Below are 24,430 nucleotides of genomic sequence, written 5' to 3'. Positions count from 1 at the left end.
TGGGGTTAAATTTCGGTCGTTACCGCCGTCTGCTGAACTGGAAAGGCCCGTTGTCCAGGCGTTAGCCGTGAGGAGCGCCGCCGTTACAAAGCAGCTGCCATAATCTCCGCAGGGCGCTGCCATGCGGCACCCCCGCCGCCTCCGACGGGGAGGGGGCCCGGCTGGCCGTGCGTTCTTTCCGCGTCCCGCCGGTTACTTCCTTCTGCCTGCGGGCTCCGACACCCCCCTCCGGGCAGGGCTGAGGGAGTTCCGCCCGCAGTAATGCCTTGGCTGGAAACGGGCTCTTTCGTCGGGAATGCAGGCAAAGTAGTCTGCAAAGGAGAAAACTCGACGCTCGATTTTTTTTTTTTTTTAATTTTTTTTTGCATCAAATCTGCCTTTTTTGTCTTCCGCTCTTTACCACTCGCTAATTCTGCCTTTGAGTGCAAACCATGGCAACAAACAGGCGTTGGAAGAGAGCTACAGCTATTTTGAATGCTTAAGTGTCATAATGAAAAGGTGCCAGCGTTTGCCCTACTGCAGACTGAACAGCGAGGCTGAGGAGCGATAGGTGGAAAAGTTTGCCGAATAGCACGTATAAATGAAGTTTACACCAGCTTTTCAATTTTTGTGGTTGAAGGAGGGAGACCTGTGAAGCGTTACACGGTTTAGTTTCTTGAATAAATTTTTAGCTTTTTAAAAGTCTGTTCTCTTCACGGTATGAATTCCTCTAGAGAGACTTAAAAGAAAAAGGGGGGGAGGACGATGGACATGACACAAGCGCAGTACCTGTGCCTAGAAAAATGTGCTTTTTGTGGCGTGGGGAGCAGGCTTCAGGCGGGGGGTGCCCAGCTAAGCAGGCTGCGAGCTCCAGTGAGGCGGATGAGGTCGTGGTACGTGCGGGATGAGCCGGGCGGCAGCTGCGAGCTCAGCTGTAACCCGAGCGTTTGCTGCAATGAGCCTTCTGGGTGTCAGAGCCTGGCAGCGCCGAGGCTGCAGCAGCCGGCAGTCAGCAGCTCGCAGCCGAGGTGTGGCGGCTCCCGGAGCCCTGGCCAGCGCCAGGGAGCTGCCTGCTCGCACGGTGGGGGCGGCTCAACCACCCCTCCGGCTGCTGAATTGCGTTACCCAGAGATAAAAAGGCGCTACGGGCTTGCTCGGTACCGCTTCCTGGGGAAAGCAGGGCCTGCGGTTGCCATGGGGGCTTGGAAAGGATAAATAAATAGATGAGTTGTGTTACTGGGCGTGCGAAAAAGCAGTCCGTGAGTAATCCCCTGTATTCGCGAGTATTGGGTGAAGGCCGTCGAATAGTTTTGAGATTGTCTGCTGTGAAGCGATGGTACTTAATGTTTTTGAAAAAGTTGTTTGGATTTCTGGAAGGTCCAAACCCAGCGTCTCCTCTCGGTCTCAGAGCTGTGCCGGATACCTCCCGTAGGCAGGTTATTTCTTGCATGAACTGGGGTAAAATCACGGGGAGATGGGGCGGGGGGACACACAGAGTAAGAAATATGTTTTATTCAGTATCGGGCAACTTGGTAGCAAAGCAACCAAAGCGTGTGTGTGTGGTTTTCATAGAGCTCCCTTTGGCCAAGCGGGGGAAATTTGGTGGAAAAAAAGTGGGATTTTTTTTTTTTTAACTAGCTGCTTAGAAGAGTGCTGAAGTCAGATGTCACTTAAAATTGAGTGCTTGAGTCCTTTGCTTAATTGTGGTCTTTGGGGAACTGGGTTCATGTAGATGGTAAAAGGAAGTGTTATGCAAGTTTGAAAGGGAGATTTTTGTTTGAAAAGGTTGTTTTTCCTGGTTTCAGCCAGTATGCTTGATTCTCCCTAGTTGTCCTCCACGTTGGGAATGGAAAGAGCGTCTTCCGCTGAAAGTCTGCAAGGAGCTCGTTGGACCTTCTTACATCTATTTTCGTGTCGTTACATGCCTTGCATGCTTGCCTCTAGTAGCTGACTCTTGCCTGCTGTGCTCCTAGTCTGTTTTTCTTTGTGCATATGCGATGCGTGGTGTGAAGTTTGGTCATGTCTTCCGTCTTAAAGATTTTTTTCAAATCCCTAACCCGTCCTGGCTTGGCTATCTCCTTGGTGGCCTGCCTGTCTCCTGGAGCTGATGGGAGTCTGGACTTTGCCTTCTCAGGAAGGCCTGCTTTTATTGAAGGGTGGGGTTTTGTTGTTCTTTGATAGTGGGAACGTTTTCTAATAGTGTCTGAAAAATCTCAAGTTGTGTGCAGCTGAGTGGCTATCGGTGTACAAGGAGGTGTGTGACATGGTGTAGTTTTGCTTTATTTATTTACATATTTTTTTCTCTGTGCTTGTGGGATAGCCTGCATCCTCCACATGTGTATTTTGGGGGCGTTGGCCTGTCTGGAGGCTTAGATCTATGAAAGCAAGTGAGAAGGCATTACGTTTCTCTTCTCAGAATAATCACGCTCGCAGATCTATATTTGGAACTAGTGCTTTTAATACCAGCAGTAAGATAAACTCGTGGCTCACACATACCTTAATCTGCTGTGTTGTCTGAATCCTGAATGATGACTGCAAGCCGCATTCCACACGGTTTCGTTTTAGCTAATGATGTGGTATGTCCTGTTGTTCCGTAGTCAGAAACACATTTCTTGACCAGAATAATAGCACAGAAAGTTAGAAAGGAGCCAGCAATGGAAAATGTAGAACAGTATACGTGAAGGTGCGGGGGCAAATTAAGAACTGAAAGACTACAGCGTTGACTTTTTTAAAGAAAAGTTTGTCTGCTTGTGAGTTTATACACTCAACGCTTTGCAGTTTCATGATGTGAACTCCACCCTCTCTTAACTCGAACCATTAGCAATACAAGATCCATTATAGAAAAGTGATGCAAGAGCAAAGGCCCTTTCTTAACTATTAGAGGTTAAATAATTATTTACTATTCAGACTCTGTAGTTAGCATATTATCATATTCTCCTGCCCCTTCAGCCCTTTCATCTTGTTACCCTGTTGTTGAGATGGCTGACTGGCTGATAGGGTTTTGGTTTGGGTTTTTTTTTTTTTTTCTTTGCTTGCGGGAGAAAGGGTAACAGCTGAAGTGAAACCTTAAATAAAATGGAAACAGGAATGCGGTACATTAAATCTGAGCATTTGTAGAGTTGGATACGTTTATTAGAAAGTATAATGTATCCCCAATGAAGTATTCTCTCATTTGTTTAGTAAGTGTCAAAGCTGAAGCTCCAGAGAGACTTGGGTTATATTTAGCCTAATCGCAAGGCAGCACCTTTGTAAAGTAGGTAATGAAATCTGATAAAACCTTGAGTGCATCTCTTAGGAGGTGCCTGCAGACTGGCTGAGGGCAGGTCACTGACTCTGCTGCTGCCCTGCTTGGGTGGCTTTTGTCAAGATATGGGATTGCTTTGTGCCTCAGTTTCCATACCTGAAAATAGGTGGCAGTGATCCTGCCCTCCTCTTGTAAGTACTTGGGGTCTGTTGCTGCGGGGTGTTGCACGTGAGCCAGTGATGTCCTGTTGGAATAGCAGCGTCTTACAGGTGTTGGTGTAGCATTTGCACAACGCTTCATGTGGTTTGACCTGCCCTTGTTTCTCCTCTTTGTCTTTTCTTCCTGCATTTTAAATTTAGAATCAGTCTCAACGGGCTTTATTCTTTTCCTGTTTTCCCTCGTTACTATTTTTTTTTTTGTCCTGTAGAGTAACTTTCCTCTGTTTTTTTCTGTTCCTCCATGTTTTTTTCCTTTATATCCTGCATGTTCTTTCTGCCCGTCGTTCCTTTTGTTCACCCGTGCCTTCCTTTTGCTGTTCCTGTCAGTCTTCGGGGCGGCATTTTCTCTCCCCTCCATCCGCTGGGATTTCCTTTTCACCTGACTCATCCCCTCTCTGTACATCCCCCGCTCAGTCATGCTCTCCTTGCGCTTCTGTTCCAGGAAACGCAGCCAGCAGGGAAGGGGACTGACCTCCTGCTCGTCCCCTCTTGGGGGAGACCCACTGAAGTCACGGCTCCCTCCTCACTTGCCTGCCGCATCCCGCTGCGCCTGGACGAGGCAGGGCGTTTGGGGCAAAGACTGTAGAGGGGCGTGGAGGAGCCCGTTATTCCCCGCTCCCCTTTCTTTCTCTGTGCTGGGCTTTCGCAGCGGGGGCCGGGAGGTTTCCTGCTTCCCCAGCACATGGTGGGGAAGCAGGAAACCTCCCGGCCCCTGCAAAAGCCCCGGGACCAGGCACTGCCTTCTCCCAAGCCCTTGCGCCGGAGCAGCCGGTTGCTGCAGGGAGGAGCAGCTGCGGGGGCGGCAGGCAGAAGAGTCAGAACAGTTGCAGAGCCAGGCAGGGAAATGAGATGGTTGACTCGGAGGCAAGGTGAATGATTTCAGAACAGGACGGGGGGGGGAGCATTTTCACGTCTGCAGTCTGTTTCCACTTCAGCGTCCTTAGTGTAATTACCACTGCGCTAGCTAGTCCTGCAGGCAGAAGGAGAGGACCTACGTGCTAAGCTGTATGTTTAAGATATAATCGTGCTCCTGTACTTTGAGCTTCTGTGGTAAACACTCTTGCTCAAGCACAATAAGGGAAAGGAAGAATGTATGGTGTAGTTCCCTTTTCTAGCTGGTTTTCCACCAGCGGCACAAAGGAAAAAATTACAAAACACAAAATCCTTCTTTCTCGTATAATCAGTAATTGTTATTCTGTTTTAACTTGTTTTGATGGAAGAATTGCGTCAGTGTTTATACAGTCCTGGGGGTTTGATATGCTGAGCTTTTTTAAATTGGTTAATTGTCTTTTCTTTTTTTCCAATAGACATTCAAGCCCTTGGTTGGAAAAAGTGTATACAATTCAATTACTGCAGTCGAATTCCTTGTGGACAAACAGCTGGATTTTATAACTGAAGATAGTGCCTTTCAGCCCTATCAGGTAAGGAATTTGGTTAGCGTATAAGTACTGTCCATTTAGCTTAGTTAAAATCCATGTGTTTATTATTTTTAAGTGCATTTTACAGTCAAGTTCTGTGTTACAGGAACAATTTCCTGTTGATAATTGGCAGACATTGTTCCTCATTTTGTGAAAGATTATATTGGATACTGTATCTGATTCTAGTGAATCTGATCATATCAAGGAGTACTATGTGACTAATGTTATTGAACCACCTTTAAGTAAAATACCCGACCCCTTTAAAGGTTAATCCATACCATTAATTGTAGAGCAGATAAAAGATAGTATCTATCCTTCTGAAGCTGGGCTTTCATTTCTAGGTCTTTGCACTACTACAGTGATATCAGACTTACTGTTTTTTTGAGAATGAATAGCAGAAAATGTTAATTTTTTAAACAGAAAATATACTTTCTCTTGCTGTTTTTTCTAAGCCTGCTAAAATTTCCAGTATTATTGATTTTAATGCCGCCTTCATTAATTAGAAACACATTAATATATTAATGTCTGTTTATTTAATGAACAAGAGAAATGATGTTCCTCCCCTCTTCAGAAGAAGGTCTAAAAATCTCTTCTATGACAAATAGAAAAACCTTTGATACTTCAACTTGCGCTGAACTGATTGCAATTAGAATAGCCATAAATTCTTTCTTACGGCTGGGATGGTACACTGCAGTGATACAGAAATAGTACTTTGAGACTTGGAATAACAGATGGCCCTGAATAAATGCTATGTAATTTTGTCCTGACACCCCTTCTTCCCTCCTGCTTCACCAAGATGGTTTTTTTTTTTTTCCCAATACCAAATATAGAGCTACAAAAGGAGAAGCGACCAAGAGAGAATCCTGAGGAAGGGAGAGGGAGGTTCAGTTCGAGGAAGGGCTGGTGCTTTTTCTGTGTCTGTGGTAGAGAAGCTAAACGAGTTCAACGCTTCTTGTCAGGGTGAGGTTACGTGTCATGACTTGAGCTGCTCAAACAGCTTGGCTCTGCTGCAAAGGACAGTTCCCACTATCAGACCCCATGCTAGTGCCTTCAGCCTTCTAAATCAGCACAGCCTTGATTTTCAAAAACCAGGGTGGGGGTGGAAGCCTGTGGTGTTAGTGAGCTGAGCTGGATTAGCCCAGGGTGCACCAAGTGCTGTGGCTTCCTCTAGGGAGGGGGTCAGGATGACGCAAAGTGGAGTGGGATATCCTCCTTTGGCAGCAGCGACCTCTTAAATCAGCTGAGCCGTGAAGTGTAAATTCACCCTCAGAGTCCAGCCGCAATCATCCAGATTCATTTCACAAAGCAAATACTTGGGCTAGCATCTGTCCTTTGCCTGAAATCTGTCAAGATCATGTCTCTGATGATGTTCATTCCAGTAACAGTCATCAATCTCCTTTTGGCAGTGGATCATTTCTTACCAGATGAGCAGAGCAAAACAAATTGAATATATGAGAAGGACAGCCTTTTGTAAAACAATCCTATTGCCAGGCCTGGCTGGCAGTTAATATAACGATGCTGTATGCATTTCAGGTCCTTCACTTCAAGCAGTATTTACTGATACAGTGTTGGACACAGAAACACCTTGATTTGTGAAGGTGCATACAAATTGAAGGTGTCATTTTTGCAAATGTGTCATATGAACAGCTGGCTTTATAATATCTTGGTAGATAATACTGTAATTAACAGCATTAGCAACTTCAGTTTTAAAAGAGGTGTTGAGCAAAAACTGGTACAAAGCAGTTCCAGATATAACCTTGGTCTCCCTAACTCTTGGCCTCGATTTTTGACATGTAGAGGGCAACTCTGTGAGAGGCCAGGTTGTTTCCCCCTCTCATGGAGCAAACAGCTGCCTATTAAAGCCTGGGATCGAGGCTACTGATCTGTATCAATCATAAGTAGTTTGGTCACAAGAGATACCTAAATTGTTTGTCTGTTTTAACATTACAAGATGGTTGCTGACGGAGATTCATCTTAAGTACTAAGGCATCCAGAATTTGCATCTTAACTGGGAATTGCTCAGATATGGAATGTAGAAATGTAAAATAATATTGAGCTTGCTGGTGAATACTGCAAATATTTCTTTATTTGAATGATTATAAGAAGTTTTAGAAATTACTTTTGTAAGCACATCTCTCTGCAGGGCTAGCAATGTCTCATTGCTAAGTTTTACAAGTTAACTGTACAGATAAGAGCTTTACTGAATGATAACGTCTTTAAGAGAACAGAAAACTATTCTGACTTATGTACCAGCATTGTGTTAGACAGAAATGTTAACTTGATCATTATGAGACTGTTTTCTCCTGAAAGATACCTGAAGCAGGAGGATTGTCTCTATTCTTTTGTTTGTCTTGTTATTTTTTGTTAATGCTGGAAATCGCATTCCTAGCCTTCAGTCACTTAATGTAGGGTAGTTTTTACTTGCCCCTTTTTTCTGGAAGGCCTTCCTTTTCTTTGCCATGAAAACAGGCCCTAGATAAATCTTTGGTAAACTTCCTGTGAAAATCTGCTATTCTAAAAAGAAGAAAAAATGGCCTTTTTGCTCCCTTATTTGGTCTGGAATACTGTTAACCTGCTTTTGAGCAGAATACATAACCGAGGAACCATTCTTTGCAGAGATGAATTAACTCTGAGTCTTTCTAAATATGTTTAGTTTTTCGTTTCAGCTCTCATGGCTGCACTTTTTCAATATGAAGTCCTTAGAGACCATGGTGATCTAAACGCTTTTCTATTGCGTTTTGCTTTTAGTGCCTAAAATTCCAGTACCTTTCTGCCAAAACAAACAAAGTTTGAATTTGTGTGGGAAGACTCCATTTCACTTCAGATACAATTCTTAACTACTGAGTAATTTTTCCCATCATTGTGTATGCTTGTAATACTAGTAATGGGCAGCAGACGAGGGTTTGGTATGAATTCTGCTCAGATCAGTTCTGATCAAAAGATGCAGTGCTGTTTAACGTAACTTTTGGGCTAAAGGGCTTCATGAATAAGGTAGTGCTGTCCAGTTTACAGGTGACAACTGCTCAAGGCAAAGAAAACAGCGCATTTGGCATCCTTTTAGTGTTGGCAGGAAAAACAAAGTTTGAGTAGGCAAAGAACTTAAATTACCGTCGTTACCAGAAGCGGTTCTTCCAGAACAAGAGTAAAGAGACTTTGGCAAGACTCGCTGGGGAATCGTGAACGATGGATTCCCATGCCACGTCTGCTCTTTTAATAAACAAACATGTTTCGGTTGTTAAGAGATTGAACAACCTTCGTAAGAGCTAGATGAATATCGTTATTAAAAGTAGAGTATGCAGCTGCGCTATACTAGCCTTTTTCCATTTTTTCGTATCTTCAGAAGGTTTTCTACAGCAAGTATTACACTTGCCAGTGAATTTGTTCTTTACAGCTAAATGCATTATGTGACTTTTCCTTTCCTTTATATGTGCACTGCTTTGAATCCTGCCCTTCTCCAGAAAAAATCCTTGGATTCTGTATGTGTAGTGCCTTTAACACCAACCTACAGCTTGTCTCTGGTGGCTTTTATCTCTGTTGCTTCATAGAGGCTACAGACGGTATTATTCTCTACGTGAAACTTGTGTGTGACTGAGAGTGACTCATTCATTAACCTGGGATGGTCAGACCATTTAGTCATGTAGTTCTTTTATGGTGGTGACAAGGGGATCTTGAGGAGAAAGCAGATACGAACGTTTGCTGTGGTACTTCGCTTAGCAATGAAATGGAAATTCTGTTCCTTTGCAGGAAGTGATAGACATAAAATTTACAACAAGCATTTTCTATGTCAAACTAGTATCTGTAGGAAATGCAGTCTTGAAATGTGATGTGTAAGTCAGGTCCTTAATATCTTTCTACTTTGCATTCACAATATATCATGTATCTTTTGTGATTAAGTAAAAATTGACATAGTGGGTTTTACAGTGGCCTTTGCTATAGATTGAAAATGAACACACTTTCAAACACTTTTGTTATTAAAATATTTTAAGCAAAACTATAGTAAGCCTACACAAATACAAGTGTGACCTAAATCAGGTAATAAGAACTGAAATGGTTTCCTGTAATAATAAGTTACTCGTACTATTCTGTGACAGCTATGTGTTTGTTATGATACACTTAGTAAGTTAAGCAGCACCAAAGCTGATCATGCCTTCATTTGTTTAAGCATTGTAGTTTACTTGAAGGACTATAGATGGGGATGTGAAGCGTTAAAGCTCAGCATATGGTGTGTGTGACCTCATCAGTGTGGTGGTTTTGTCTGGGTGGTGTTTGGCAGTACCCATCACGGGCGCTATTGGGCTGAAGTGTGTGATTCTGCTGTTACTGGCTGAAGCAGCTGGAGTCAACTGCATTATACTTTGGACAAGCAAGTAAAGAATAACAAAAAGTGGTTTATATCGTGTTTTTCTGTAATAAAATACACTTGTGGAAAGACCCGGAAAGACTGCTATGCCTAAGCAGTCAGTGCATTTCAGCTGTGTCTGGGTTGGGCAGAGTAGGGTGCATGATAGATTATATGTTTCCAAATTTATAGACTGTATATACACACACGCATTTTGTATGTGTTAATATATTTCCAAAGGATTTGTGAGCAAACAGCACTGGAACAAATGTGCACAGCTGAGACAGGGCAAAGAATTCAAATTAGGTTCCTTCACAATCATTAAACTTCCTGCAGAGGGTATTTCACCACTCAAGGAAGAGGAAGTGGAAGGATGTGCACATAGTCTCTTCAAAAATTTCTCCTGTGTATTGGGTTAAATAAAACAAACACCAAAACAAACAATAAACCACCAAACAACAACAAAAAAACCTGCTGAGAATGAATCAAGAACACACTTCAGTTCTGTACAGTGGAATCTCTCTTCAAGCAGCCCTACTTATGCACATTCTCCTTCAGAACAATTTTTTTTTAATTTATTTTTAAGACAATCCTGGTTGTCTTAGTGTTTCAAAATGGTGATGTCTGCCTGTCTACCTCTGTGCTGAAGGTTGCAGATGTAAAGATAGAGCCCTGAGAAATCCCCTGTGGGAGGTGTCACAGTGATAGGCGTGTGTACTTTGCTCTTCTGAGGGCTGACAGGTCAAATGTCTTAACGCACCTTAAAGATTGCTGAAGTAATAATAATAAACTTTCTCACTAATTGTGAAATAGGTACCTCTGATTCAGGATCTAATACTATGCTAATCTTACTTGATCTATTAGAAATTCAAGTTTTATATGCCGTCTAGTAAGGCTTGAGAAAAGGGGGTTGTGCAACTCTGATACTCTCCTTGTCTGTTTATTATGGGCAGACATTGGGTATTTCGGGCCTGGATGCTTTGGGGTTTTGTGACTTGTTTGCTCATAAGAGCACGCCAGTCATGTAGCAGGGCTTGTGTAGTAATGATGTGTGCACATAAAAAATTCTTCAAACATCTTGAAACAGGGATAAAGTAATATTTTTCTGTCTGTGTTTTAAGCACCCCATAATCATATGTGCACTCGTCTTTCAGACTTCTCTTACTTTAAACTTCAGGCTTAAAAATAGCTACTGCAGCTGAAAATTGCGTTTCCCATAAACTTGTACCTCCACTGACCAGGCAGGAGCTTTTGGGTCGGTCCCACCCTTTGAGGTTGTCAGAAGCAGCTTGGGAACCCCCGGTGCCAGCCAGCTGGTATCTGTGGCCATCATGTGCTCCCCTCGGCTTTCGTTTCCTCCACGGGTGACAGGCGCACACAACTTTCTGCATCTTTAACTCTTCTCAGCGTTGTGTTTAAGAGCTGTCTCTGTTCTTTCCCATGTCTCTGGTGTCTGGACCACCCGTAAGCAGTCCAGCTGGCTTCTCTGGCAGTGTTGTAAAGAGCGATGGTCTAAACAGCTTGTTACTGACACATTTATGTTTAAGTGTGTGGTTCCAGCGTGAGGGGAAGCAAAAGGCTGCGTCCAGCTAGAAGGGGGTCAGATGACTCATACCAGTCCTCGCTCCCAGTTACACGTGTGGGACAGAAGAGTTTCACTGGAGCACTCGCAAAGAGAGAGGAATGGGGGAGGATGGTTTGGCACTCTCCATTTGTAGAGTCAGAGGGAGATGTACATCGTCTCTCCTAAGAATGTATTTGTGCCTCCCTTTGAAAAAGAACTGTTTCCCTGAGGACTTCATCTGTCTTTATTCTCAAAAATAAAGGTGGACTAAAATTGTACCTTTCTGGTTTAGCCTGATTTTTTTAAGAAATAAGGGCTTTAGTCACTTTTTTTGGTCTCTCTCAGTGAGGTTTGATGCAGGAATGGAGTTCTTTTAAATCTGATAAGCCTTAGGGAAATCAGCAGCATGGAGAGGAAGCCATCGCTCAGTGGGCGGGTGGTGTAGCTGCCACAAATAGTGTGGCTCCTCCAGGTAGTAGGAGGGAGTTCAGGTGCAACTGCTGAAGGCCGTGGGAAGGTACATGAGGAGGAACGGGAAGGAGTTGTGAGGTCCCTGGGATAAGCTGAGGTTGCTACAGTGGAGGTAGGTCTCAAATCCGTAGGAAGACAGATTTCCTTCCATTGTTGTAGAGAAACTTGTTTTACTCTTCCTACAATTTTTCAAAAATCAGGGTTCATTAAATGGTTTGACTTCATTAAGCCTACTCCAGGAGGTAGCGTTGAAATAAATACTTCAAAAGTTAGGAATTCAAAACAGAACAGATGGAACAAAACTTTTCTTCTTTGAAGGTGAAGATCAAATCCTTTCACTGAAGTATCTTAGTACTTCTCAAAAGCAGTCTCAGGATTACTGAATTTACAAATCCATCCAGTGTTTCTGGGTAAAGAACTTCCTGTGTTTGATCACAAATTATTACTTTTTTCACCAGTAAAAGCCCATGGAAAGTACCGCTCAGTAGTACAAGAAGGGCGCCTTACCCTCGGTTCTGTGTCCTTAAAATTTCCAATCATCACATTTGATTTATAAAATTGAAAGTTTAAAGTATTTTACTTATCTGATGTTCTGGACCAATGCTATTTTCGTAATCCAGACACAAAGTCAGCTCCTAGAGAAGTCTGTTTCACTTTCTAACCAGATGGTGCTTTGCCAGCCAGTATGTTCTTGCTTTCCCAAATAGTTGCTGTATGTTGGGATTGGGAATCCATAGTGCTTTGGGGAACTCTGAAGCGTGGATGAGGGTAAAGTCCTGCAGCCATTGCATGGGAGTGCTCCCCCAGGGAGGAGAAAGAGTAGGCCTTCCTGCATTTCAGGTAGGGGGGAAACTTAAGTTTCATTGCAATGCATTCTTACCAGAATTAAGCTTTAGCTTGATGTGATAGACACAGTAGCTCATTTGATTAAGTGCTCATGGTTTTGTTTGCTTTCGTTCCTTCCTCTGGTATAACATTGCTTTGTTCAGGGCTGCTACTCTATAACTTTTTCTTACAAAATGTATTTTTGAAATTACACCTAATAGAAGTACTGATTTGTAGTCTAGGGTTAGTGCTTCATGAGAACTCTTCCACAGCGTTCAGCAAGCTGCAGTTGGTAGAGATTGAGAGCTGTAGCAGTTCCAGGTGTGTATATGGAATGCCTTTTCTAGGCCAGACATCTGGGGAGAAACTCAAGTAATTTTATACAAACTTGAATTTTATTTTAAAATTAAAACCAAGTATGAATCTTAGTATTTTCTTAGACATAGGAGTAACTTTACTAATAAAACAAAAAGGGCAGTATTTGTTCTGTTGTAGAGGGCTTGACATACGGTGCATTTCCTGATCAAAGTTCGTTTCTTTTTAACAGTATACTACATAATTAAATGTAGTTAAAAAAAATTTTTTTTTAATACTATTGTTTGTAAATACTGATCCCCCTGCAATCTAGCAAACATTTCCTGTCTTCTGAATGGAATTAAAATTAACTATTCCTGTTTTTTTCCCCTGCATCCCCGCCTTCTTGTGTGAGTCTGCCAGCATTACTGGGCATAGTATTTTAGCATGCTTTTGCTGAGCAAGTGGGTTTGAAGCGCAGTTTCTGTGCATCTCACAAATTATTCTGTATTTTATGACTTTAGTAGTGAATTTTAAGCATACAGTTTAGAAATTATATTTCAACCATAGAGGCTGGATTTTTAGGCAATGTGAACGTTTTCTTCTCTTTTGCTATCTTCTTTCCACCACTCAATGCCACTTTGGTATACAGTAGATAAAATCAGGTTAAAGCAGATTTCAGGATGCGTAAGACTTGACTAAAGTATGGTCCTTGACAGGCACGTGTCCCCATGTCCCGCCCCCCCAGTAGTGTCGTTCAGTCTTGAATTATGTTTTTAAGAGGGTTTTTTTAGTTCTGTGTACTAGTAGATTTATTGATGGAAAAATATTGTGAAATAGATGAGCACTGTATCAATTTTAAACACTGAATGACTTTCCCAAGTTTACCCCAAGGAGCTTATTGCAGCAACAACTGAAATGTCACTGTTTTCTGATTAGCAATTTAATCTTTCCTCTTTGCAAGACCATTATTCATCTGTTCTATAAAAGGTACAGCCACTGCTTTCTCTAGAGTTGCAGAGAGCTCTAGTGTTAATCCAAATATGATATACATCACAGATCTCTGGTTTTTATAGGGAAAATTCCTAAAATGGCTCCAGCAGGTCGGAACAGAGCTGTTATCAGAAAAAAAAGCACATGATGATGGCTGCATTGCTTCTGATGGAGCAATTGCTTCTCTTGGAGCAGAGGCAGCATTTCCACGTTTGCACAGTGATGGGCTCGCTGTTGTATGCACAGCCAGACAGTTGGAGAGTCTCTGCACCATATCCCTGAGACCAGAGAAATTTGTTCTTCTGGATGAAATTCTGAAGAAAATGTGCTAATTGTTTTTCCAACCCAGATGCATTGCCTCTGTGCAGTGCTGCCTTAAATCTTATTATAAATTAACCTTGAAAAGTTCTGTGCAAGTACAGTGGTACTTGTTTAAAACATGAGAGAAATGTGTTTTATTCTGAACTACCTTCATATTACCAGCATGTTGGCCAACACTGTTATGTGCCACTGTTCTAAAAAACATGTTTTGAAACAAACCCTGGAAAACCACTTGAAAATAAAACGTTAATGTGATAGTAACTAGGTGGACCAAACTCCACTGAAGCTGGCTTTCAAGCACATTTTGAAGATAATCTTACGTGTTCTTTCCTCTTGACAAAAAAAAATGGTTAAGATCTTATTGTTGGGAAGGATTTGTATTCTGCCTATAATCCTCATGAATTACAGGGGGGGAAGGAGCTGGAAAGTTGTATGTTCCTAGAGCTCCTATTTGGTAAATAGGATTGAGGATATTTGCAGAAGAGACTGGGTAGCTCTGTGACTGCTGGTAATCTAAGCTGGTGGTAGTTCAAATTACAGAGCAGAGAGTCACTCACAAGAGTGAGCTAACTCTGATGCACGTTTCTAGGAGGTGATGTTGATTCTAGGAGCTGTCATCAGTCTGCCACATATTGGATAGTATTTTATTTACAGTTTTCTTCCTCAGATTTGAATTGAGACACCTTTGCTCTTTAATACAGTAAGCTCTTAGTTATCAATAGTCTTGTCAAAGAATATGGTGTTGCTGAGTAATGCAACTGATAAAAGATTTGGTGGAGGTAACTACCATGAGATAAGAGATCACTATCCAGTTTGTCATTAGCTGTGGTGACAGTATACAGCTTTCCATCTCTGCCAGTTCAAGCTGCCACTGCAAGTAACTTCTGCTGTCCCTGATGCAAGCAAGATGTGTCTCCTGCAAAATGCTCAGTTTCTGAGCAAGAACTGATCTCTTGGCTTGATTTCTGGGGGCATTAGACTGCTTTTCTGGCAGCCTACTAGTCCAGACAACTGATGATCAACAGAAGGTACTTTCTTTTTTGCTTAAAGACCATACAGCTTGTCCTTCAGCTTGGGGAGTTAGATCCCTTCTGAAAGCTGTTCACAATACACAGGGTGTCTGTGTCTCAGTGTAAATTTTAATATCAATGTACAAAAGATTTTTCTCCGATCTACTCACTTAGCTGCTCTCCTTGTTAGCATCAACTTCGCTCTGCTAATTGCTTGCTTCAGGGAAGTGTCTGCACTTTGAGGTTTCTTTTCCCATAGTGGCATTGAGTTGCTTGGTAAGTGACTCAAAGGCTTGTTCCAGTATCACCACATGACTTGGGAGTTACTGGCTTAGTTGGGTAGGACCAGTATTCCCTCCCTGTTTCTCTTAGGAGTAGATAAACCAAAATGCATAATTAGGACAAAGTTGCATATTGCTAAGATGGTGGTGATAAATGTATGGAGCCTGCAGTGAGGAAGGGGAAGGAAATGTGATTCAGTGGAAAATGAAAGAAAAAATGAATGTATGTCTGTGTCATCGAAATAAGGGAGCAGATGGACAAGGAACAGTGCTATTCACTTCACCTTTCATTCGTTTGTACGTGGAGGATGTAAGTAGTACAAACAGTCACTGCAGTGCTCTAAGTGGAAGATGACAGTCCACCAGCTTTGTGGGTAGGAGCCACTTGTTTGGGGAAGTCTTTAGGTCAGATGCTGAAAGAGAAGTCTGGCACTCCAGGAGATTTTGCTTTTCTGACCCAGATTGTCCCAGCTGCTCAAAAAGAGTGTGACATAACCCGTGAGCATAAGGGTCATCTATTTTTTTAAATCTGTATTTTCAAATGCAAAACTATTGTAGAAGTCACTAGAGCAGTTTTTAGGTTGTTTTGTGACTATCTGCCTGGCCCAGGTTTGGTGTTGCATATCCATTGGTGGCTGCTTGCTTCCCTGCTGCATCCATGTTCGGTGTGCCGCTCTTGTTTCCCTTCTGCCTTTCCATACTGGATTCTCATCTACAGGTACAGGAATAACGAGCTGACTTGTAAAAAGCAAGCTTTCCAGCATGCCCATTTCACCTGAGACATGGGTAGTAGTCTTACAGGAAGGCAAATATCTCTGTTTATTTTTGTGTTTGTGAATTTAAATCAGGGAGAATAGCAGACTACAAGTCAGATTTTTTCCTGTATATTTATGTTGCTAACTTCAATCTCTTTTCCATAAGATAATATTTTGTATTTTTAATAGAAATTTTCTGGTATTCTTATGGATGCAAGTTATTCTTCCAGAACTGAACTAATCAGTGCAATGATGCTTCTTCAAGCCTGAAATCATGACTTGGAGAAGCTTATGCAGCTCAGCTCCCCTAATTCTCAAACCTGATAATTAAAATGTTAAAATCAGTGTCAACTTTTTAATTGTTGAACAGCTGAAATGAGGAAGGAAGTAGGAGTATGTGGGGAGAAGTATTAGGCATAGGGAAGAGTGGGGAGCAAAAGAAAAATTGTTGATAGCTTTTCCTGAGAGATACTAAGTTTACTGACAGTTGGAAAACTTAGTCCTCATCTTTTTTTCCTTGTCGTTTTAACTTTCTACTTACAGAAACATAGCTGTTGCTGCTGTACACTGAAAATAACTCCTAATCTTAAATGTTTGTGGTCTGAAATATCTATAAACATTTGTCCTTGTCGGAACAATGCATTCAGAGCCCCTTGTTGGGAAGGGATTAGTTATCCCTGTTCTCTCACCCGCTCTCTGCACGTAGGGAGAGCGTCCCTGCCCATCCCTGCCTTTCCCGGTGCGGCGTGCCTCCGTGCACGCGTGAGCAGGGCTGACCTCAGCTCGACTTTGTTTCTGGTTTAGGGGTCAGGGTTGTGTCTTCAAGCTTGACTTAACTGGTTCAGATGTAGCCCAGCAGCTGCCGGGTTTGAATGAGGTAAATTGTGACTGCGCGCTCAGAACAGCAGAAAATAGGTCAAGTGTGGGTTGGGTTTACATAGAAAGCACTAGCATCGCCTGGTAAGCCTAAGCCTCTTCTCTCAGCTCAGACAAAGCCGTTTAAGGTAAACTGGGAAGTTAGGATCTCCCCCAAAAACTTTCTAGCCTCCCGTAGCCTCGATGTTTCTGGCCAGCGTTGCCTTTTGTGAGAAGCCTGGAGCGGGAGGGAGGCTGCCCTAGTTGCAGGGGCGTGCGGTGGGTCGGTCGATGTGTTCCCCCTGGAGCGGTCCTCTCTGGAAAGGCGTTTCTCTGCCGGCTTGCGTGGAGCAGCACAGCCCTGCAGCCTTCAGCGCCTCTCTGACCTCCTGCCCACCAGCTGCAGTGGCGTGGCAGCTGGGGTAGCCTTTCCCTTGTCGGAAGGGAATAAGGAATATACTGTTTACCAGTGGTTTAGGCGTGTGTGCGTGCCTAGAAAGATCGTGAAGCAACAGAAGATCTGTATATTTTAGTCTCGGCTGAATTTGATGATTTCCCTGTAGGCTTTTGGTGCGGTCTGCGTGGCATCGGCAGTGTCTGCGCCTGCCTGGTGGTACCTTTGGGGGTGTCAGCTGCTGCCAATTTTTCTGTGTTTTAGTTAGATTCTCATCTTTTGCCACTGGAAAAAAAGTCTTGTAGCATGGCAGAGAGGGATACTACCAGTTAACAGGTGAAGTTCTTGTTAATATCTTTGGTATTCTGCCTATACAGATTTTATGTCACTGTTCTGTTTTGTGTGGTTTTTCCCCTGCTCGCTCTGATGTTGGGCAGGACAACATTAAGATTGAAGGTTTGTTAAAAAGTTATAACAGATCAGTGATATAATCAGATATGTCAGGTGACACAACCAGTGAAAGATAAAAGAGGAGGAGAAAAGAAAAGGATGGCTAGTTATCAAGGAATGAAAATCAGGGAATTGTGCAGACCTTTCAAACGAGGAGTAAAAATATGCATGGATGTGTTTGAGGCTGGGTGCAGGTAAGGTATTTAATTTTTTTTTAATTGGAGAAAATCATCTTCCAAAAGACGGCATTAGAGGACTAGTATAAGTTCTCAGCAGTCTAGACTTTAAAACCAGTACTTTTTGTTGCCACTGCTCTCTGAAGACTGTCGTGGCAATCAGTAGGCAGGTGTTGGACTTGTTCCTTGTTTTTCAAACTGCAATTTTGAAATTTAATTTCTATGCAGTGGAAGTTCCATGCAGTTGTAAAAATCATTTGGTGGGAAAAAAGCAAAAAAAAAAAAAGGGTGGGGGGCTCATTTTATAGAAACTGATTTTAAAATACTCACCCATGAAATAAGAAAACTGAAGGTTCAAGCTTTTGACACTTTGCTGAATTTTTCATTTGCACTGTTTCAAATTAAATGTGGTCCCTCTACCATTAAAGTACTAATAGAATGCTTATTTCCATGTGCAGCACATACTGTGTAAACATGGTAAACAGGACTCTCAAGTTGATTATGTACTAGTTTTCATTTAATTCGTGTCCTAAATTATCAGAAAACCTCTAAGCAGCCAGAGGAAGCTATAGTTAATTAAGCCACAGATGGTGAGGACTAATGTGGTGTTGACCTTTGTGAGGACTGCAAAATCTACTTAGTCTTTCTCTGTAAAACACTAGCTGAAATGAGTTCCTACTGATATTAAAAAGATGTCCTTGATGTATTGAAACCAAATGCAGAGACACCGTGGCCAAGGAAGGCACTTTCCCAAATAAACATTTGCAGGTTCCTAATGCACGGCATGTGTTGAGGCTTGGTCTTCAGGGCTCTGATTTGAGTCTTTTTAGTGCCAAAAGCCACTGTTTTTCCAGGACTGATTTTCCTGGAATGCATATTGTCAGTTCTTCTCTTCTTCACTGAAAATGGGGAGTTGATGGCTGACTGGAGTTTCTGTACCCTCCTATAAGCAGCATGTAGGCTGTGTGATTGGGAATAGGAGCAGCTACTTGAATCCACTTTCTAGTTGTTGTTTTGTGCTCTGGGGTTTCATCTCTTGAATTAATGAACTTTTTTCTGCCCTCTTTGTGAAGAATGAATTGGAGAAGTATTTTTAAATGCCGAGGAAACCTTTTCCTTCAATAGTTCAAGACTTGTTGGGAAGGTAGAGAGTTGTGGCGTGCAGGCGTTCCCACGACAAATGTGCCTGGCTGCCCAAAATGGAAAAGGAGCTTGTGGTCGTTTGAGCCTTTCAGAAGGCACTTTGTATGGTCTTTGGTCACTGTGCAGGTTTGGCTCATCCAGGGAAGCCTCTCAGTATCCTGGACAGTATTTTGTTTGTGGATGGGGCTTGAGTAGGAGAATTCTTTATGTATTTGGATTTTGACTCGTTTTTCTGTGGGTACTGTCTTTGAAATTCCTGTTCGATCATGACTTAAATGAATTTCAAAGCATTGTAAGTGATTTGCACTTGTTCACCTGTGGCTTTGATAAATTATGTTTGTCCGAATAAGCTCCCTGAAAATGCTTCTCTGAAGAAAGATTTCTACTTTCTGGTTGAAGTAGCGTGGTATCTTAACCTGATGGTATGGTCTATAGTTTCCAACCTGCTCTATCATTTTACACCAGAAGAAAGAACAGATACACTCTGAAAAAACAGTGGATCACTTTGTTATTTGGGAAAATTTTATTCTTTATCCTTCTCAGGACTTCCTAGGAGTTGAGCACGTCCCCAGTGGGTGAGAATTATCACCTAGAGAGACATGCAGCTGACTTAAGTATTTTTTGGATAATTAAGCAGAAAGTCCACTCCACCAGAAGTGAATTCCTCTTTTGGTCTGGAAAGAAGGAAGAATAGCAGCAAAGCTCTAAAAAACTTTACATAGATTGGCAAGCTTCTGGTAGTCACATTGCTTCATGTGACTGTCTTCCAGAAGGGCAGGAAGGATTATCTCGACCATATCTTTCTAGCCCATATGCCCTTTATCTTCTTCCCAGTGTTGCATATAGTCATTTGTGGAGCAAGGGGCACTGCTGGATGAAGTACATAAAGAGCTTCCTACAGTAGATTTGAAGAAGAAAATTGCAGTCCCATTTATTTGATTTGCATTCTGATTTGCATTTCATAAGGATTTCAAACCAGCTGTAACATCCTCCTGGAGGAGGTATTCCAGGACTTGTGGAAAAACTAGTCTAGGAGAGGGTAGCATACTTACTTTTGTGAGTAAAACTACTTTCAAATGAAGTCTGGAGGAAAATCCTGCAGGGCATTTAATTCTTCTGTGGGTTAGTCTGTCAATCTTGCTGCTTCGACCAAGGAGGGGAAGACTGAAGGTCATAATTGCCAAGGTTCAAATCTGTAGACAGAGTGGTTGTTTCTTGAGCAATACACATAACAGGGTAAGGAAAAGGACTGGGCACTGCATAGTCATCTGCTCATCTTCTGTGCTAAGACAGGGAAGAGACTGCAAGTCACCAGCCTTGCTTGTTGCCCTGTCTCCCTGTTTTTGCCAAAGCTTGTGGTGTGTGCTAAAACAGTGTGCTTAAGGCCATCACCTTATAGTTTTAATACACTATGTGATTAATTTCCTAGTTTTTAGATGTTCAGATTTAAGATTAATGGTGGAAAAAAGTCAGTCACGGTGCACACATTTTTTCATAGATATAATTAATATGTACACAAAAGAACAGAATTTTTGAAATTCCAGGAGCCTTTTTTTTTCCAGTATCTTGATTCTGAGCTTCAGTTGTCAGTTACAATTTTGCTTTGCTGTACTGATTTCTATTGACCAATGTATAGCATGTTCGTGTCTAGAAGCAAAACACTTTTTTTTTTTTTCAGTGATGGTATGTTAAATGTGTATTTTGTGTGTGTGTATTTAGAAACCCTGGGTTCTCATTGATATCCTCTACGTAATCCCAGTCATACCTGCATGTAGTTTGTGTAATGGATATTTGTCCTCACTTGTGCCTTTTGTAGCTCATCTTTGAGATGAGCTCATTTTTCTCCAGGAGTGAGGAAAGAAGTACAAAACAGACTTTGCAGTCTTTTTTTCTAAGTGTTCACATGAAGCACTCTCAATCAAAGGTACTGATTAGTCATGCATGTGAATAGGAGATAGAACAAAAAAGATTCAAATGCACTGTCTGTAGGATCACCGGTATCTTCAGCTATCTTCAGCGTCAAGTTCAAAGATGCCTAGGAAGGATGTGAAATCTAAAAAAAGAAAAGCAGCAGTGTGTGTTGCCTTCAGAAACAAATCAAAAGTGGCTCAAGAGGACACAGAGGCTCAAAAACTTTGCATAAAGAACTCACTGAAGTAGAATAACGTTAAGAGTAACAGGCCTGACTTCATGGTACCTAATCAGTGTGTAGCCTTGAAATGAAGATATAAATTCTCTTAGATGGGACTGAAAGAATTAATCAAAATGTACGAGATCTGCATATTAACTGCATTTTTAAGTCAGGCAGACTCCCAGTATTGCAGTGCCTCAGTCTATTGCTTAGGTCTCAGGCTTGTGGATCTGAGAGGGGAAATTTTTGGTACAGGAATCTCTTGCAGCTGCTGTGAAAGAGAGTGCATAGGAAGGAGGACAGATGAATGATCATCACACAGCTCCAGTTCCAGGGTCTGTTGGGTTCCCCTGGCAAATCATTCCCTCTTTCCAGTGGTGGTGTTGCTGCTGTATGTAGGATCAATGCAAAAATGGATTTGCACAGGAAAGTAGAACAGCTAATACCCTTCTTAGATTGCCTCAGGAGGGGCAGCGTTTTGCTACTCTGCCATTCTTGAATAAATTTTAGTGTTGACCCTCTTGTGCCTCTGATAATGCTAGCAACATACTTACCTAGTTGGTGTTTTTAACCTGGTGGTGGAGGTCCTGTTGATGTTCCCTTTCACTTTTACTTTGTTCCACTGTACATGTATTAAAACGATCATATTGACCATTCCTTTTGGATCCGAGGCCATCTCCTTTTCAAAAGCATAAGGAGAGAGAGTAATTTTCTGTAATAACCGAAGCATTGATGCATTCTCTGTAATGGAGCACGGCAAATCTTCAAGTGTCAGGAAGTGAATTTTGAATTTGAAATAGACATCCTGTGATCAGTGGGTTAGCAGGAATAATCGCATCCAGATGAATAGAGAGAAATTGCTCATGTCACTTGAGGGCCTGGCAGCAATGCACGATTCCCTGAGTGTTGCTTGTATCTTTGTATTCTGTGGCTGGAGCTCTTCATAATAAATTGTGAAACATCAAGGAACTTGTTTGAGATCAAGGAAAGAAATTACTTTATCTCAGCTGCAGTACTGATAAAACATTTTACATTTTGTATGTGGAGAATCACTCTGATTATTTTAGCTGTCTGAAGTTCTCTTGGCACAAATGAATGTTCCTGCAGCTCATGGATTTCCAAGGCCGTCTTCTGTACGAGGCGTCACCAAGCTGCAGTGCAGCTTTCTTTTTCTGCCACAGCCTCAAAGGCAGAAATAGAAAGTTTGCTCTGAAATAGAGAAATAGGTATTCTAAGAGAATAGAGATAAAAGATGATTTAAGCCATGCTTTCAAGGATATGAACCAGATTTTGTGCCTAGTTTTTCCTTGTTAGGAGGACAGTGCCACCAAATACATCTTAATTTCCCAGATGATGTCCTACTCAAATATAGTGAAAAAGAATCTTTTCCAGGAGAACTGAATATAATAAAAATTAAAGCATGTCTTATTTGAAATTACCTAATTAACAAAGGCCTACATATTTGATAATCAGTAATGGTGTTTCTCTCAGAATGTTTGTTTCTCTTGAAGTGCAGCTATCTCTCAATGCATTATCTTTGTGGGTTTTATATCTATGTTTATGCTCAGTATGTCCATATTAAATTTTACAGATACGGAAAATAATTTTTGTTTAAAAATTAATTTAATCATTATTTAAACAATTCTTTCTGCATACCTGTAAACATTGAAGTCTTTAGAGGGCAATTTTAGCTTGTAGTAAGACAGTATTTATGAAAGTGTGATCCTATTAATAGCTTACAAGTCTGGCCACATGTGGGATCTGACATACCATGTTCCCATGAAATAACTTCTAGCACTGTTACGCTTTTAAGTTTTTTCTAAAAATAACACAGGGATTTGTAGGCAATCAGTAAAATTAGCATCAGACTACCTAATATTGTACTCTAAAATACGTCTAGGAAAAAAACCAGAAATGTTACAAGTAAACATAACATATGGTTCTTTTTTTAATCTCTACTTTAGGACGACGTAGACAGTCTAAACCCAGTTCTCAGGGATAACCCGCAGTTACATGAGGAAGTAAAAGCCTGGGTAAAGGAACAAAAGGTTCAGGAGATTTTTATGCAAGGTAATTATGTGGGAAATTGTGTTATTTTTATTCTGTTGTTAGCTAGTTGAAGGCCACTAGTTGTGTGGGACTCATCCCATAGCATTTGTGATATAATGGAGAATATATTTCTAATTTGGAAGTTATTTTTTGGAAGTATTTGTTAATACAAGAAAACAAGACTATGTAAGAAGCTGTGCGTGACTTCTTCAGACTGTTCTTAACTTGTTTGATGTTTTAGCAATTACAGCAAATGCTGAATATCATTAGTCTGAATGTAGGTATTTTATAAAGTTTGTTGTGAAAATAAGTGTGTATGAATGGCAACTACATACCTTCTAGCATGTTTAAAACTGTTCTGTGCTCTGTTAGTGTTACTGTTACGTGTGATAACTTCTCAGCTGTCTGTGCTTGTAGTTCTTCACAGTTCTGTCACAGATGAAGAATACCTACAAATCCCCACCCCATACCTCCACCCCCTGATTGAAAAGTGCCTTTCAAATCAGTTACGATTTTCTAACTCGATTCTAATGCTGGAAGGTTGCAGCAAATGCATACATCATTTTTACAGTGTAGATACAAGTTATGTGAAAACTAGTGTGAATTAGAATAAATTATTTTGGCTCAATCTTGCCGATAATAAAAATATTACAAGCGTTTGCATTATATTCATTAACTTTCTGCAGAACTGACAGGCAGCTCTACAGAGGCATTCCTAGCAATGGGAGGCAGAAACTAACCTCTGTGGGTCTGGGTTAAAATCCCCAGGCAAGCAGTAAAGCAATTCCAGGACAAAAATGCTTAAGTAGTCATTCTGTAAATTAAGGTTGGGAGGGGAGCAGTGAATAATCTGGTATTTTAAGGATGGTGCTGAGGTTTGCTTGCTGTCTGGTTTCTTTGATAAAACTAAGATTAGAAGACCAAAGGAATATGGTAAGTACAATACTGAAGTTACAGAAAAAAACTTTGTCTTTCCTTTTGTGGAGTTTCTAATTTGACTAGATATGATTATTCTTAAGGGCCACAGAGAAAGGATGCTGAAAAAAGCAATGTGTGGAATTGTGTAGGTAGTAAGTTGGTATGTCGGTGTTAGTCATTTTAGATTTTATCTAAATATCCTCAGATACAACATGAGTTAATAGTCTGTTGATGAAATTTGCAGCCAAAACTGGATTGAGAGGTGATGTGAAATCAAATTAGAGCTATATGAAAATGAATCTAAAATTGAGCTTGTTTATTGTATTTTATTAGAGTAACAATAATAAGACAATTATAAAAGCCTCTGTGTACACTGGTACAGAATCAATACTTGAGCAAAGCCCCAGCAATATTGAAATAGTCATCTAAATGAAACTGCCAGCCCATCATCCACACAATTCATTTACGTCCCATCATTTCAGAAACTGCATTTTTGTCTTCATACGTATAATTCTATATACTTTCTCAAAGAGATGTTTGGATGCTTAGAAGCACACAAATTAGGAGTATTTTAAATGATGAGATGAATCTAATCCAAACGT

The 24,430-nt window shown here is 41.4% G+C and overlaps 1 protein-coding gene across 1 annotated transcript in view; it reads left to right on the top strand.

Annotated features, from left to right (window-relative positions):
* The first annotated feature begins 4,743 nt into the window (after positions 1-4,743).
* The window catches only part of JMJD1C (jumonji domain containing 1C), a 57,677-nt gene continuing 37,990 nt past the window's right edge, over positions 4,744-24,430 (top strand). The window contains exons 1-2 of the mRNA XM_010567906.1: positions 4,744-4,862; positions 22,826-22,931. Coding sequence (XP_010566208.1) covers positions 22,925-22,931 — 7 coding nt within the window. The 5' untranslated portion in view covers positions 4,744-4,862; positions 22,826-22,924. The remainder of the gene's footprint in view (positions 4,863-22,825; positions 22,932-24,430) is intronic.

This window comes from Haliaeetus leucocephalus, unplaced genomic scaffold (assembly GCF_000737465.1).
Source record: "Haliaeetus leucocephalus isolate CR32 unplaced genomic scaffold, Haliaeetus_leucocephalus-4.0 Scaffold229, whole genome shotgun sequence".
NCBI lineage: Eukaryota > Metazoa > Chordata > Aves > Accipitriformes > Accipitridae > Haliaeetus > Haliaeetus leucocephalus.
This window is presented reverse-complemented; position numbering and strand designations above follow the sequence as displayed.